At 47.1% G+C, this 15,810-nt stretch overlaps 1 protein-coding gene across 3 annotated transcripts; it reads right to left on the bottom strand.

Moving 5' to 3' along the window:
- Nucleotides 1–1,397: 1,397 nt before the first annotated feature.
- Nucleotides 1,398–14,157, bottom strand: LPAR5 (lysophosphatidic acid receptor 5). Of its 3 annotated transcripts, XM_085068944.1 has the most exons (4): nucleotides 14,027–14,157; nucleotides 13,294–13,412; nucleotides 12,559–12,644; nucleotides 1,398–6,818 (listed from the first exon to the last, which is right to left on the bottom strand). In XM_085068944.1, the coding sequence occupies exon 4, from the start codon at nucleotides 6,515–6,517 to the stop codon at nucleotides 5,396–5,398; it is 1,122 nt and encodes a 373-aa protein (XP_084925070.1). In that variant the 5' UTR covers nucleotides 6,518–6,818; nucleotides 12,559–12,644; nucleotides 13,294–13,412; nucleotides 14,027–14,157; the 3' UTR covers nucleotides 1,398–5,395. The 3 variants fall into 3 exon arrangements, with proteins under 3 accessions (XP_084925070.1, XP_084925080.1, XP_084925087.1); XM_085068954.1 differs by lacking the exon at nucleotides 13,294–13,412 and having other exon boundaries at nucleotides 14,027–14,154; XM_085068961.1 differs by lacking the exons at nucleotides 13,294–13,412; nucleotides 14,027–14,157 and adding an exon at nucleotides 12,712–13,025.
- Between the last annotated feature and the right edge of the window lie 1,653 nt (nucleotides 14,158–15,810).

Here is a 15,810-nt window from a genome sequence, read left to right as displayed (position 1 = left end):
ACACATTCACTTCCTTCAGTTTTACAGCTTCTTGCCTGTATTGACTTTTTTTTTTTTTTTTTCCCCTTTACGAATTGTTTTTCCTCCAATGGTTGAGAGGAGTTGCTTTGCCCTGGTGCGTCCCGGAGGTGCCTCCCGGAGCTCCTTGGGGGATGCTGCCGGTCCGGGCCCGAGGCGCCACCGGGTGCCGCTGTTGGCCGCGGAGAGCGCGGGGCGGGCGGGGAGCGGAGCGAGAGCGGAGCCTCCTCCTCCCTGCTCAGCACCGCCTCCCTTCCCTTCCCCCCTTCCCCCCTACTTTTCTTTAATTTCATCCCCCGCCACCCCCCCGTGTAAGAAAAATTCTTGTATCACTACGTCGAGGTGAAAAGTTTGATTCTCTCCCTCCACCCTTTGCCCTTCTTGGGGGAAAAGTTCTTCCTTGTTGCCTTGTATTTCAGGGGCTCAAGTGGACGTGCTTCATGGGACCGTGTGCGCAGTGCAGGGAGGTTTTACAGCTACCTTGGAAGCCTTGTCATTGTCACTGTCTGAAACAGGTGAAAGCAGTGACAGCTACGCCTGGCTTTAGTACGTGCAGACTCCCTAATAACCTCAAACAAAATCATCAGCATAGGCAGGTTCTTCAACGAAGTTTCGCTATTTCTTATTTTGGTTGGGAGCCCTTAATGATCACTGTCTCGCTGCTCAAGATGCTTGCAAACCAAACAAAAACCAATCCATGTCCTAAGATCTCTCTAAGTGTAAGAGCAGGGACTGTTGAAATGTGGGAAACCACAAGGAAGCTCTGAGCCGGTTTTGGTCAGCGGGATGTACAGCAGCATCAGCGGCAGCGGCAGCCTGGCCTCTGCCGAGATGCTGTTAGCATTGCAGAATACACGAGTTTGCAAGAAAGGCTTCAAAAGCAACACACAAAATGTGAAGCTTTTGCTTCACTCAGTCACAGGATCAAGGACTCTGTCTGCAGCTGGAAGGCAAGTGGAGTATGCAAAATGTAATCCGAGCAAGTACAACTCTGGGAGGGAAAGATAATGAAAAAATGCCTGGGATAACAGATCAGCATCTAAAACACAAGGTCAGAGAACCATACAATTATTTAGGTTGGAAGGACCTCTGGAGGACATCCGTTTCATCTCCTAACAACAGGGGGGGAGTGGAAAGCAGGGGGTAACATCCCAAGCTCATGCTCAAAGGAGGCACAGCTAAAGTTGCTCAGGGCGTCTGTAATACAAAATACATGTTTTGTTGAAGGGATACATCTAGTGGTGGGAGGCACACAGCCAGTACGTGGTGGAAGGAATAAAAACAGTAGTAAAAACAATTTGAAGATAAGGTCTGGCTTGTTGTGGGACTTCTGAAACATCTTTTCAAGCTGGCTTACAGAACTCAGAGGATCAGAGGGATTCTAGAAAGTATAAAATACATTTTAATATGAATAGTCATGATTATTAGTCAAAATACTTTTATATATCATCCAAGTAGGGAACCGTTTCCAGAAGCATGTGACATGTCCATTCTGCAAGTCAAAAGACTTGAAATCCTAATGTATTTGTATATTTTTGCAAATACTCTGTCTGATCCATACAGAACAAGTGTTCTGTGTGCCTTTGCCATCTCTCTGACCTTTCATTTGTTTAGTCTTACTTGATGAGAAGACATTTGTTTAATGTTCACTTCTGCAAATGACACAAAGCACAGGGAAGTAGTGAATGACACCTTTTACCTCTGACATACTTAACAAGAATACTAATTCAAGAATTATCACAGTAGGATATAGGGGGTCACCTATACAGGTTGAAAAGGCTTTGCTAATCTTGTATTCCCATTTAACTTTCCCTTTTTGAATACCATTGCTTCATGTAGCTCCTGTTGTTCTAAACACAAGCTTTAAAGTGGTTTTGTATTGTTGGACACCATCATACCCTAGGACTTTCAGATTTGTTTGTTTGGCTTTTTTTATACACGCTGATTAACAAGAAGCCATAAAGCAAGATAAGAGTGAATGACTCAGTTCACTAAAAGACAGCACATACATGTGCTATTCCTTATCACCATGTGATGGAATAAAAAACCCCTGAAGCTTACGAAAGCAAGAATGCGGAAGCAGAAGACTTAGTTAACACCAATTGTCGCTGTCAAACATGAAAAATATCCCAAATCCCCTCCAGAATCCAAAGCGATTAAATTTGACTAGAATCCTCAAAAATAAAACAAAACTAATGCAAGCTGAAAAAGATTGAATACCCAAAGGACAAAACGCAACAGCCCACACTGGGCACACCACTGTCTATATATAACAATTAAGCAAAGTCTTCAGAAACCCAAAGTCAGGAACTTTTCTGCTGCATGTTACATGACCAGCAGCCCTTTTTATTGTTAAACTGGTTGATGAGATTCATTAAGAGATCAGTTTTCAGTTATTTATAATCAAGTCAAAATATTTTAGCTAAAATTTCCTCTGCTGGAGGTGGAATATTTATGAGATGTTCCAGGTAAAAATAGTTCCACTATTTTCAGGAATGAAGCTGCAAAAAAAGACCGTGTTTTCTGATGTGCTTTCTGAGAAGCTGTGTGTTATGTGTTGTGGAGGATACTGTAACTGCAGCAGAGGAGCAGCCTCTTCTGAAGGAGTGGCATCTGCCAGCTGACATTTCATTCATACTTGGCAAGCTTGCCAAGAGAAGACAGAGCCAGACTCTGCTCGTAGTGGCCCCGAGAAAGCACAACAGCCATGACTTGCAACAATCCTGGTGAGCAGGAAAAGGAAAAGCCTCTCCCCAGGGCTTGTTTCAGCACTGGTGTGGGTACCTCAGGAAGCTGAGTAATCACCATCCTTGGAGGTGTGCAGAAGACACGTGGACAAGGCTCTGAGCAACCTGAACTACCTTGGGGTCCCAAGTACATCCTCTCTGCTCCTGGGGCTTTGGCTGTACGAGCCTGGGGACAGGTCAGAGGCAGTGGAGCTGAGGGCAGCCTCTTCCCTCTGGTGACTTTGGGGAAAGTTTCCAGAAAGCTCTGCTGGAGCCTCAGCCAGGACTGAGCCCCTGCCTCAGGAGCTGTGTTTAAGCTTGTGCTCCTGCCCTTGGCTCCTGCCTGAGGAGGCTGGCCTGTGCCTGACCGTGCACTCCGTGGATCTAGACCCATGGATAGACTTCCTGGCTTGACCTAGGACCTGCCTTGTCACGATGGATTCGGCAGGGGATCTTTGGACCGTGGCTCACCCTGGTTCTGGGCTCATTCTCATGCTGACTTGACTTCTTAGTTTGACCTTGGACCTGCCTCATCACCACAAGCTTGTCTGATGATCTGGATTCTCAGTTGAACCTAGTTATCTGCCTGTACCTGCCTTTGTTCCCTTGCTAAGCCTCTTCCTCTGTCTGCCTTGTTACCATGCCTGGCTCTCAGCTGTTATATTCCTTTAGGGAGCTGCCAGCCCTCACTGCCCCCAGCAACCTGCTGTGAGCAGGCAGTCCAGGTAGAGACCTCCAGAGGTCCCTTCCCAGCCAAATCTTTCAAACAGCACTCTAGCCAAATTAAAAGGAAAGAAAAAAAAATCAATTTCTCTGGGCAGGGAAGAAAATGTAGCTGTGAAGACATTGTACTGATGCTTAGGTGCCTGGTGCATTAGATTAGGGAAAGGAGAAAGGGACAGGAACAAGGAAAGGGGTGTAATAAGGAGGAAGGTGAGGGAAGGTTTGAAAATGGACAGCAGTGCATTTGCTCTAATATCACTCTGTTATCCCATAAATTCCAGGACAAAAGGGTAGCAGAAGAGATGCACACAGCTCTGTTTCCTCTCTAGCTGCACTATGTCACAAATGATTCATGGCATACTGAGTTTTTAAAATAGAAATACCTACTGCCCTGCAAGCCCTCTTCCACCTCTCTCCCTGCATCTCTTGGGCACCATTAAATGTTCTTCATCTATAGATGGATTTCAAGGCTGGTCTGATGGTAATGCACTGGCTTAGCAAGGGGACAGAGCTGGCTTACTTAGGGTGTGTGTCTCACAGGCAGGCTGTGACAAAAGGATGTCTCTGTGGAGAGGCTCATCATCCTCTACAGGTCTTCTTGAAGATGCACTTCTGCAGTTGTCTCTAGTAAAAGAGAGGATCTTCAAGGGAGACTGGAAAAATGGATTTAAAACCCAGCATCTCATAACACAAACCCATGATGTATTACAATACATTTATTCCCACAGCAGTCATGAGGTAGGAACTTGAAACCAGATTTATTGCTTATTGAGAAGTCTAAAAACTATAAACTGCATTTCTTGTCACTTTCCCTGACCTTTCCTTTAACATTAAAAAACCAAAACCAAACCACTGTAATGGATCCACTCCAGAATAGCCTGAGACCCACTGGAAGCCACAGAGAGGCTGTTTTTCAGTGCAATTGGAAAGGCAACCCTTGGCCATCAGTAGGAGTGAAAAACTGGGGCTTCTGGCACTGCCTGTGTACAGCTAGATCTCACCTCTGGGGAGATTTATAGGGCTGAAAAAGCATATACAAACAGTGCAAGCAAATATGTTTCACCTCAGCCTCATTCTGTGACATCATTCCTTTTCAGCAGTAAGAATCACTCAGACCTGAAATCAATCATCCTATATAGGGCCCAGCAACAGGAGAATGCACAGCACTAATGTCAGCATGAGCTTCTGACATGATGACAATATTGGTATCCTCTCTTTTTTTCTGTGGCTATTGGGAATGTAGTTTTTTAAAGTATGCTAGTGTTTCCCAGGCCACTTTGCTTTAGGCAAATGTGTAGCCATTGTGCCACGTGTGTGTGTACAGCTGTACATTTGACAAACCTCCTGAAGACTGTTTTGCTAAGGTTGGTGATTTTCTTTGCAATGAGGAACCTATTTTCTGCAAGATTACTGAAAACTCAGCTATTGTCCTTGACCCCGACAAAGCTTGCTAAACGCTTCAGTTCTTTTGGAAAATTAAGATACTCATTTAGGTGTCCTAAGCTGGACTCAAATTGAAACATCTGGTCAAAGGTTTTCCTTAGCCATTGCTAGTAAATTCACTTTGTCAGCAGCGAGTTTACCATATCTGAGTTCTGATGATCCCCAGAACTGCCCCACGCTACAGTGCAGCCAGGAGCTTCTCAGACAGGATGGACTTGCTATAGGAATTTATGCTGGCCAGACCTAGACATACTAAGTTTGTTTCAAATCCTTTTTCCCCACTATGTTTCCGGTACCAAAAGTCAGGTATGACCATGTCACCAAGGCATCTCTGTTTATTCAAAGCAACCTTCCATCCTTCAACTTTGCATTATCACGTTCACCCACAGACAGTCTGCTGTGCTCCCTCAAACAGTTTACTGGATCCCACAGGCTTGCTGTAGTTATTGCATGGGTGTATCTGCAATGGTATGGCTTTCCTGGGCTTAAATTTCCGAATCCTCAATAGGGCCATTTAGAAATACTGCAGTAGGGAGTGATGGCGAAGATTCCTTGGGATGGATAAAGTTTTCAGATGGGAACAGTTTTACTTTAGAGACAGCGTGGTCTCGGGTTGACTTACTGTCCACAACCTGATGCTTAAGTGTCCCCATCTCTGAGTCCCAGGCTTGTCCCCGCCGCAGTTTCTTGAAGGTGTTACGGAAACCCTCAGTGCTAAAGTAGTAGATCAAGGGGTCCAGCGTGCAGTTCATGCTGGCCAGCATCATCGTTATAATTAACGTTTGGCGCACGGAGGCCTGGGTTTCCTTCTCAACCTTTATCACCCGGGCCTTTATCATCCCATAAACTGCCAGGGTAGTGTTGTAGGGCACAAAGCAGATAATGAAGATGACCAGATTGACCAAGAGGAGACGGACAGTTTTCTGCTGTCGTAGGGTCTTTGTCTGGCTGGGCTGGCAGAGCTCCTGAAAGATCCGAATTGAGCAGTATGTCACAGAGCTGAGAGGCAGGAGAAACCCCAAGATTTCAGCCAGGATTACCAGGGGGAAGAGGTTATTCTGCCACATGTTGTCACTAAAGCTTTCAAAGCACAGATAAATGGTCTGGTTCTGTACTTGACAGTGGTTTTGCTTGTGGACTATGGCTGTGGGGATAGAGCCCAAGAAGATCACAAACCAGACGACCAGGCAGAGGAGTTTGGCCACCTTGGGGCGCCGCAGGTGCCGCCAGCGAAGCGGGTGGACAATGGCAACATAGCGATCCAGGTTGATGCACATGAGGAAGAGGCAGCTACCGTACATGTTGATCTGGAAGACAGAGCCAGAGACCTGGCACAGGATGCTGCCAAAGGGCCAGTGGTGGTTGGAATAGTAGTAGAGTCGCAGTGGCAGAGGGAGTGTGAAGCTGAGGTCACTTATGGCCAGGTTCACCATGTAGATCATCACTACAGACTTCAGGCGCAGGTATCGGACAAATATCCACAGGGCTATCACATTCAGTATCAAGCCTGTAACGAATATCAGGATGTAGCCAGGCATGAGGAGGTGGTGGTTGAAGGTGTAATCCTTGCATGTCTGAGATGTATTGGATGCTGACATGCCCAGCATAGATCAGGGGATGTCTTGCTGGGATGGCTGAGCCTGTTGGTGCGCTAAGGAGGCACAAAGAAGAGCACTGAGGGAAGCCTTGGGCAGGTCATTCCTGTCATCTGCAGCTGGGAAGCAGATGGGCAATATCTCTCTTGGCTGGCGCTGCTATGGATTGCTGGTCTGTGGTCATCTGGCAGGGATGGTAATGTAGAGTCTGCTTCTGTGTCTAGTTCAGCAGTTCTGCTTCTCCCTCAGTTCTTTCCAGTGGTTATGAGGTGCTAAGGCGGTGGAGGATCATTGCCAGCTGTCAGTACAATTCCTGGTCACAGTGGAAGACCAAGACAGAAGGGTTTAAGTTAGAGGAGGAAATATCTTGAAATGTTAAAATCCTACCATGGTGGATTCTGCGGCAAGAGCTCACAAAGAAACCAAAAGACAAGGGAAAATGGACACTAGAAAAGCGAGTAATTACATGGCAGAATAAGACAGAGCACAGAGAAGGTGGTTGTTGTACAGAATCATTTATCACTCAGCCCCAGAAAATGCACTTTGCTTTGATCACTGCTGAGAGCACACGAATACAAGAAAGGGACACCACAAGCATGCAGGGGAAGTGGTTGAGGTAGCTCCTGAGAAAGAAAAATAAAAAGAAGAGAGCAGCATTTTGAAGGAAAAATGCTGACTGGAAGGAACTTAAAAACTGCATAGTTCTGTTTTATATCAGAGAAACAGGACTTTGTACATCCATTTCAGATAAAATAAATTATAGCACAGTTATACCTGACTCCACCCAAGCTCCTTTTCTTACGTGAAACAACACACACGTAAGAAAATGTTGCTTACATTCATACAGTTCCTTTGGTGTCCTTACTTGCATGGGACCAGTGGTGCTTATTTGGATTGCATGTCTGCATTCTGCTGCTTATAACACCTTAAAGCTTGAAGCAGCCCACACCCCACAAACACACTCAGCCACATAAGGGAGCCTCCCTGCATTGCCTTAGCCTGGCAAGGTTTTGGTAGCTGAGAGGGCTACAGGTGTAGTTGTGTGAGAGAATGCCAGAAATGTCCTCTGTGTCTGATACAGCCAGTTCCAGGATGGATATGCCACTGGCCAAGGCTGAGCTCATCAGTGATGGTGGTGGAGACTCTGGGATGATGCATTTAAGAAAGGGGAAGTTACCGTGAGACAGCAATTGCAGCCAGAGAAGTGAGAATATGTGATAGAAACAGCTCTGCAGACACCAAGGTCAGTGAAGAAGGAGGGGAATTAGGTGCTCCAGGCACCAGAGCAGAGATTCCTCTGTTTCCCCTGGAGAAAACCATGGTGAACCCATGCTGGAGCAGTCTGTTCCTGAAGAACTGCACCCTGTGGAAAGCACCCACACTGGAGCAGGGATTGGTGTAACACAGCTCCCCACAGCTGTTTTCAGGGGTTAAATGGGGATTCCCTCACAAAGTCCGTGTAGATTGGAATTTACTTTAAAATAAAAGTAGAATTTTCTGTCCAGAGAATATCTTTACATGAGGTTGATATTACTCAGCATCTTGACAAGCATGACAAGCATGTCAGACCTTCTGGATGGCATTGTGTGGCAATGCACAGATCCAGAGAAAATCTGCTGCAGACAGAAGCATGTGCTGACCTCATAGATCGGAAAAGGATCATTCTGGTAACAATATGTTAAACAATGGAAGTGGAAATCTACTATAAGAGTGTAGACAACTACTAACTTGCCCATCCTTTTGTGTTGTTGGGCAGATCCATCATCAAGACAGGTTTCTTAGAGAAACTTGTACTGGTTTATCAAGCTATATCTGAGTAGATTCTACTTTTCTGGGTGGATGAATACTTTGCATGAAGTCTTGTGCAAGTTTAAAGTACTAGATAATCTAGCAAGACAAGGCAAATGTGCAAGAATGTTGGTTTCGAGTGAAATGTTTAAATGCTTCAAAAAAATCTCAAGGAGAAGCATCACCAGTGGTCAGAGGAGATGATTGTCCTGCTTTGCTTTGCAGCAGTGCAGCCTCACCTTGAGTCATGTGTGCAGTTTTGGGCACCACAATGTAAAAAAGACACTGAGCTATAAGAGAATGTCCAAAGGAGAACCATGAGGATGGTGAAGAGTCTGGAGGGGAAGCCTTGTGAGGAGCAGCTGAGGTCACTGGGTCTGCTCAGCCTGGAGAAGAGGAGACTGAGGGGAAACCTCGTTGTGGTCCACAACTTCCTTGTGAGGGAAAGACAAGGGGCAGGCACTGATCTCTTCTCTGTGGTGACCAGTGACAGGACCTGAGGAAATGGCCTGAAGTTGTATCAGGGAGGGTTTGGATTGGATATTAGAACAGGTTCTTTACCCAAAGGGTGGTTGGGCACTGGAACAGGCTCCCCAGGGCAGTGGCAAGAGCTTGACAAGGGCTCAAGAAGTGTTTGGACAATGCTCTCAGGCACACAGTGTGATTTTTGGGGTGTCCTGTGCAGGCCAGGAGTTGGACTCAATTATCCCTGTGGGTCCCCTCCAACTCAGTATATTCTGTGATTCTATGATTCCATGACAATATGTCAGCTTTTGCTAGAGCCAAAACCCTGCAATGAACTGCAGACTGAACAGACTGATCAGACCTTTATCTTAGTCTGATATCTCAAAGATATTGAGACTGAGACTTAGTGACAGACCATGACCTGCTGTAACACATATACTTAGACCAGCCAGATGTCAGGTGAAAAGGACTTATCTCTACAGACAATCTGGTTTTTTCAAGCTGTCAAGAGGTATTCAATAAACAGATCTAGAGAATATAATATGTAAGCACAGTCTATGCTTTGTGAGGCTATCTGCAACTAGTATTCCATGTCAAATAGTGGATGGTGATGGGATTATGCTAAGAACAGTACAATCATGCAGTTACACTGCCTCAAGCTGTCTTCCTGCTTCCAGCACAAATTGTAGCCCAGGAATTTCCTGAACCACAGGTGACCTAGTTGTATTCAGTAGTCCTCAGGGAACTTTTATTTCATTGCCTTTTTTCAGTTGCTTTTTGCGTTGATGTAAAATTTACCATCTACATCATCCAGTGCCAGGAGTACCAAGGAGTTCCACAGCTTACTTGTGCCTCAGGTGAAGAATCATTTCCATGTACCCATCTTTGATTCACCACTTGCTAGACTCAGCTCATAGCTTTAGTGCTGGAAAAGACAGGGCAAAATACATCCCTATTCACCTTCATTTCATGGCTGATAATATTACAAATGTCTACTGTATTCCTGCTCAGAAACTTTTTTTTTTTTGGGCAAAAGGGTCCTTCACAGAGAAGCTGTTCTGTACCTTTGAACATACTTGTTGCCTCTTCAGCACCCTTCCTCTTCTGCTACAGCCTTTGTGAGCCCTGTGCTGGGGTGCTGAAAACACACAGTGAAGATGATGTGGATGCACTGAGCTGCATAGGCATAGATCTCATTTGCAAGTGGTAATGGTCAGTTCAGTTTGCTTTTCCCCATCACTTTGCTAGATAAAATTTCAGCTGTTAGTTGAAGTCCAGTCACTCACACTTTTTGTATGCTCTGCAGTTCTTTGCATCCAACCCTCATCTTTTTTAACTTGAATAATTTTATGTCTCCAACAGATTTGGTATTTTATTATTCATCCCTCATGAATAAGTCAAACAGTCCAAGCTCCAGCACAGGTGTCTTTTAACTCCACTGAGAAAAACAAGCATCTACCTTCATTCTCTGTCCCTTCTTTTAGGCACTTTTTATCCAGGTAGGAACCTTTTCTTTAATTTTTTTAAGTGCCATTGGTGAGACCATCTTTGAAAGCCTTCTGGTAATCCACATGGGCCACTGTTCACATGCTTTTTGAGTCCTTTAAGGAAAGAGTGTGGGAACAGCATCCCTTTGTAAAAGCCATGATGACTTTCCCTCAGTAATTAAATGTGACTGCGTGCCAATTGATTTTTTCTTTTATTATAGCTTCTAGCAATTTGTTCAGCAAAAACATCAAGCTCCCTGGTCTGAAACCCCCCAAGAACCTTTTCTCAAATTGAGTCTGCTAGTGAGCCTTTAAGAGCTGTTTTAAGCAAATGTTTCTATAACACAATTAGTCAGGTCTTCCACCCTTCAGTTCTTTTTGGACCTCTGGGGTAGGAGCTGTGTGGTTTTAGACACTGTTTAGTTCATCTTGCTGCTCTGTGGCTGTTCCTACTACTGTTTTGACCAGAGATAGTCCTTTGATGAATTTTCCTGTAAAGAGAGCTTCTACTGTGGAAATTTCCCAGGCTTTCATGCCATGAATACCAGTGAAAGAAACTAGTTCTATTTTTTGCCCACCATCACCTTTTCTCTCTTTTCTGAGTGGTCATTCCTTACACTCTCTAGACTTTCAGCCTTCAAGACACTGAACAGCAGAGATCTAAACTGGAAGCAAAGATCACTGAGAGCAGAAGATAGATTGGGGTTTTTGAGGGGATTTTTTTGTGTGTGGGTAGATGGAAACACACAGAAGAGTCTGCTGTGGTGTTGGTATGGAATCTAAGCTGGTAGTCTCAAACTTGTCATAACAGATACTGTGACCAAGATCTCAGAGATCTGAAAGGAGATTTATGCAGACACAGTCATTGGAAAGATGAAGTGTGGGAGCGGAAAGTTTCTCCACTGAGCTCTGGAGGTTCTGTTTTGACTGTCCCTCTCTAAAAAGAAAAGCCATGGGTAGGTAAAGCAGGCTGGCAGCATGGACACAGATTATCCTTGTTGGTTAATGTCTGAGAGCCAAAGGGCATGTTCCTTGTGGCTGCCTCTAAAAGAACCTCAAATGCTCATCGCTCTGTACAAAAGCTCAAAAGCTGCCAAGAGGTCTCAAGCCACCAGCTGTGTGAGGAGGCAGTGGTAGCACAGCTGAATAATCCCTCTCCTTACAACAAGATACTCTTTAAGTCCTAAAGAAACTTTCTGTTTGGTGACTGACCTTATGTGTCCCAGGAGGTAGAGAAAGCAATTTTTTGCCTCTTCAATTTGAGCCCCTGAATACCATCAACTACCAAGACTATGACTTGCAAAATCCATGGGATTTTGATATTTTTCTTTGGGGGGTGAGAAGCCCTAGATGTACTTGCATACAGGGGCCAAAACAGGCAGCCATGCCCTGAGATGGAATGTGTGCCTTGGATCTTGCTGCCTGGTCCTGGGAATCCTCTCTCCTGGCACTGTCTTACTGAGAGTCACTGCCTCCAAGCACCACAAAAATGATGAAGAATCTGCATATGGGGCTGAGAAATGAAGTAGAAAAAGAAAGACAGAACAATACTGCTTAGCATGCTGCAGGGTCAATCTCCCTGTAAGTGGCTTGCCACTAAAACCATGGGGAGTTTTGGGGCTACTCTGGGGATGCAGAGAGCAAATGTGGCATTGGGGTGCAGAAGTTAAAACACAAACCACATGACCTCGTTTACTAAATCTGAAACTAAAGAGGAAACAACAAAAAGTGTCAGACCTCAGAAAAACAACCCAATTTTATTCTAGAAATTTGAGATATATTTTTTTCATCAGTGTGGATGTTTTCTACCTGCTGTTAGTGATATTTAAGCCCCACTTTTCATCTTTTTTCCTACCCTTTTTTTCTTTTATTTTTCCTAGAAATTAGATTTTTGTGATTACAACCTCGAAGACATTCAAGAATTAGGATGGCTTGTTTTTAACAAAAGATACATGATATAAAATCTGAGACCTCTGTATTTAACTCATGAGGTTTGATCCCACTGCTATCACCTACTCCTTAGCAGTGTTACCCCCTTCATCTCCTGAGAGCCCCGTGGAGGAGGGGCACCTTGGCAAGTAGGCTCTGCAGGCTGCCCATGCTTTTAATATCCCAGGATCCCAAAGGAAGCCTCAGTTTGAATAAACACAGAGATGTGCCTTGCACCTCTAGGTCCACGGGGCAGCTGCAGAGGGGCAGATGTCCCCCAGCACCCTGTGTCCCAGGTCTGGCAGCACGTGCCCAGCAGCTCACAGGGACCAGTGCCCACGGTGCCAGACCATCCAGCTCTCCAGATGTTCCCATCTGCCTTACCTCACTGCTGGAGAAGGGCCAAGTGTGGACGTGGTTGGTGGCTGGTGATCGCTGCCACGGCAGAGGTCTCAATCCGGGCACCAAACCTGCAAAGCAGCTTGGATCAAAACAGAACCAGGCAGGCTCTTCACCCAAATCACAGCTGGCCCCTACCACGCGACGGCTGATTCTACATCTGGCATGCTGCAGTTTGTCTCTTCTCCTTTCTCACTTCCTGATGCACTTCTGCCTGGCTAAAAAGCTCGAACTTTGTTATCAAAAGCTGATAAGCTAAACCACATCCTACAACAGCAAATGCAATCATGAGAGAAGCAGTACCCAGGTGTCCTTGCAACTGAGGAGACCTGCCCTGAGTCATAGTGCCAAATACTTGCTTGTCTTGCTAATTCAGCCACCCCCAGCACTGACAGAGGAAAAAAAACCCTCTCCCCAAAACACTGCTAAACAGGAGGTAGAAGTGAAATATGGGAAGTGAGAGCAGAGTTAATTTAATTGCTAGCCAGCACAAAGACTTGGAGTCCTGTCACTCCCATGGGCTTGGGTGCTTTGGGAGTTAACTCTTGCCTGGGGGCCCAGATGTGCACCGCTGGCATGTGGCAGGGCCCCAGAAAGAACCAGGCTCTGAAGAGGTGTCGTTGTCTGTGGCAAGCAAAGGCATGTTTGCCACAAACATCAGTCCCTGGCGTTCAAGGCTGCAGGAGGCAGAGTGCTATGAAAGTACAAGGGCTGATTTACCAGGGCATCTGTGACCTGGCAGTGCCACGTGTAGCTGGGAAGGGAGCTGACTTTGTGCAAAGCCCATCTGGCACTCTGTTGCTTCGAGTCCTATTTCTGCTTTGCCAGCCTCAGCACACCTGGAAGAAGACACGAGTCATGGTGATACTCCTCATCCCACTTGTCCTGCCCCAGGAACAGCTGCTCTGGGAAGTTGCTGGGGGCTCCTTTTCTCTGCAGCCCTTGCCTGCCTCCTCTGCCTGCTGGTGTTTGATTTTCTCACTCCCTGCCTCCCTTGTTCTGCTGCTGCTGACTCCTTATTCCGGGAGTGACACACCAAGGGATATATGTTCCTGCTGCTCATAAATCCTTGGAGGGTACAATAGCGCCCGAACTACTGAGCTCACCCTGCTTCTTTTCAGTGCCTCTCTTTTTTAACCTGACCCCCTTTCTCCCTCGCCTGTTGCTGGGATCTTTGTTCTCACGGCTTTTTGTCTCTTCAGTTCCCGTCAAGGCGTTGCTACTGATAAAAGCTTGCAGATATGCCACGGGGGGTGTCCTTTGCCTAAGGAGTGTCTGACACATTCTGTGGGAACCTCCCCCTCCCTGCAGCTCTCGCCCCCCACACACGTGAGCACACAGCTGGCTGAGCCCGGCAGCCCTGGCTTTTCCATGTGGCAAAAGAGGAGGACACGGTGGCACTCAGCCCAGCCCGTGAGCCCCACAGCATCCTCACCCAGTCAAGTTCACTCACCTCGCCGGATCTCGGTGCATCAGCCAAACTCCGTGTCCCCTTGTCCAGCTGGGCTCACACCTCTGGCCCTCGCTGTCTCTTGGAGGCTCAGCTCGTGGGGAAGAGCAGCTCAACCCCCGGCGTTTCCTCACCGCTGTCTGAGTGAGCAGCAGGTAAGACCAGATTACTGGGGTGTGTGTTGGAGGCTACACCCTGATGCTGCAGATCCCAACATGCCTGCCACCCCGGAGTGCTGGCTCCAGAAAGCAGGAGCAAGGACCCAACAGGAGGAGGGATGCCGGGAGTTGGGAAGGCAAGGAAAGAGGTGAAATGCACGCTACAAGAGAGAGGCTGCTCTGGTTTGAAAGGATGACTGACAAACCCCAGTGCTCTTCAGACCTCTCTGTGCAGGCAAATGTGGGAGTAAAGGCGTGAATCCCTTTATGGAAGAACCACAGCCCTGCTTCACTTTCTGAATGATTCAGACAGGAAAGCAGAAACCTGTGGCTGCGGAGGAGTTTTACCTTCCAAGGCGGTTGGGAGCAGCTGGCACTTCCCAGGTTGGTTGAGGGAATGGCAGGCTTTTGTCCTGGGACATTTCAGCTCCCTGGTCACACAGCTCACATTCTCCTGGGCTCCCAGGGGCTCTTAGGAAAGGGCTACCCACTGAGAAGGGGGCAGCCACCCTGTTGTGCCTCCTAGGAGAAAGGCAAGGACTGTCCTTGAGGAAGGAAGGATGGTCCATGGAGAAGAAAATGAGGGAGGTGAAGGGAGACCTGCCAGGGAAAGAGTTAAGAGAGCCAGGGAGCAGCTGGGCTGTGTCTGTTTGCTGTAGCTGTGTGGGCAGCAGGGTAGAAAAGAGGAATCTCCCGCCTGGAGGGGGCAGATGAGGTAGTGTCTTCAAGAACAGCAGACGTGGATAAGGGAGGCAGCAGGATTTCCCCTCTCTGCTCCCATGAGCTGTCACTGCAGGGAAACTCTCTGTCTCCCCGAAGGGCTTGGTGACAAAGTGGTGACAGGCTGGTGGGTCTGGCAAGAGGTGCTTGGTGCTGCTGGGTTCTTCTAATATGGAAGGCTCTGTCTGCTGCTGACCAGGTCTTGGGCTGCTTCCTGCTGAAGAAGTGACTTGACTGTGGAGGAAGACAACCGCATCACCTGCTGAGAGGATGGCACAGGCCATGGGTGTGACAAGGATGCTGTCCCCATCCAAGTGAGCTCCCTGTGATGGATGCCTGCCCCAGAGCCCTAGCTCAGAGCTCTCACCATGCTGCCCGAGCTGTAGCACTGGTGTGGACAACCTTGGGCCAACCCAACAGGGTTCTGTGGGCTACTGGGTCTCTGATGCTGGCAGACACACCTGGCCAGCCTATGGTCACTGCTCAGGGCTGGGGTCTATCCCTGCTTTGTAGTTCTGGGCTGGAGCTGCTGTGAATGCAACTGTTGGGCAGAAGCTGTGGGAAGCCACAGGAGGGGATTCAGGTGGCTGCTGAGCCAGGGCAGAAGATGGTGAAGTTTTGCCATGGACAGGATGGAGATGGTGTGGTTGTATGTGGTGCTGATCCATGTGCAGAATGTCACTGTTGTGACCTGTCTGTAAGTATGCTTTGTGCTTTTTCTGCCTGGGTTGGAAAGGCACCTAGGGAGGTGCTGTGTCCAAAGAAAATAGGGTGAGAACAGGGTGGAAGAAGGAATCTGGGCAACCAAAAGGCAGAAGGGGCATCTCTGGGAGTATGGAGGGAAAGGGATGGTAAGATTGAAGAGGTGCAAACCAGAACAGGGAGCAGGAATGTCCAATTCACAGACAA

Source organism: Lichenostomus cassidix, chromosome 1, assembly GCF_008360975.1.
Source record: "Lichenostomus cassidix isolate B80296 chromosome 1, HeHo_3.0, whole genome shotgun sequence".
Lineage (NCBI taxonomy): Eukaryota > Metazoa > Chordata > Aves > Passeriformes > Meliphagidae > Lichenostomus > Lichenostomus cassidix.
Note: the sequence above shows the minus strand (reverse complement) of the source record. Positions and strands in the feature narration are given on the sequence as shown.

Bases quoted from the DNA above. Each gene is read 5' to 3' on its own strand.
- LPAR5 (XM_085068944.1), bottom strand. From the start codon at position 6,517: ATGCTGGGCATGTCAGCATCCAATACATCTCAGACATGCAAGGATTAC.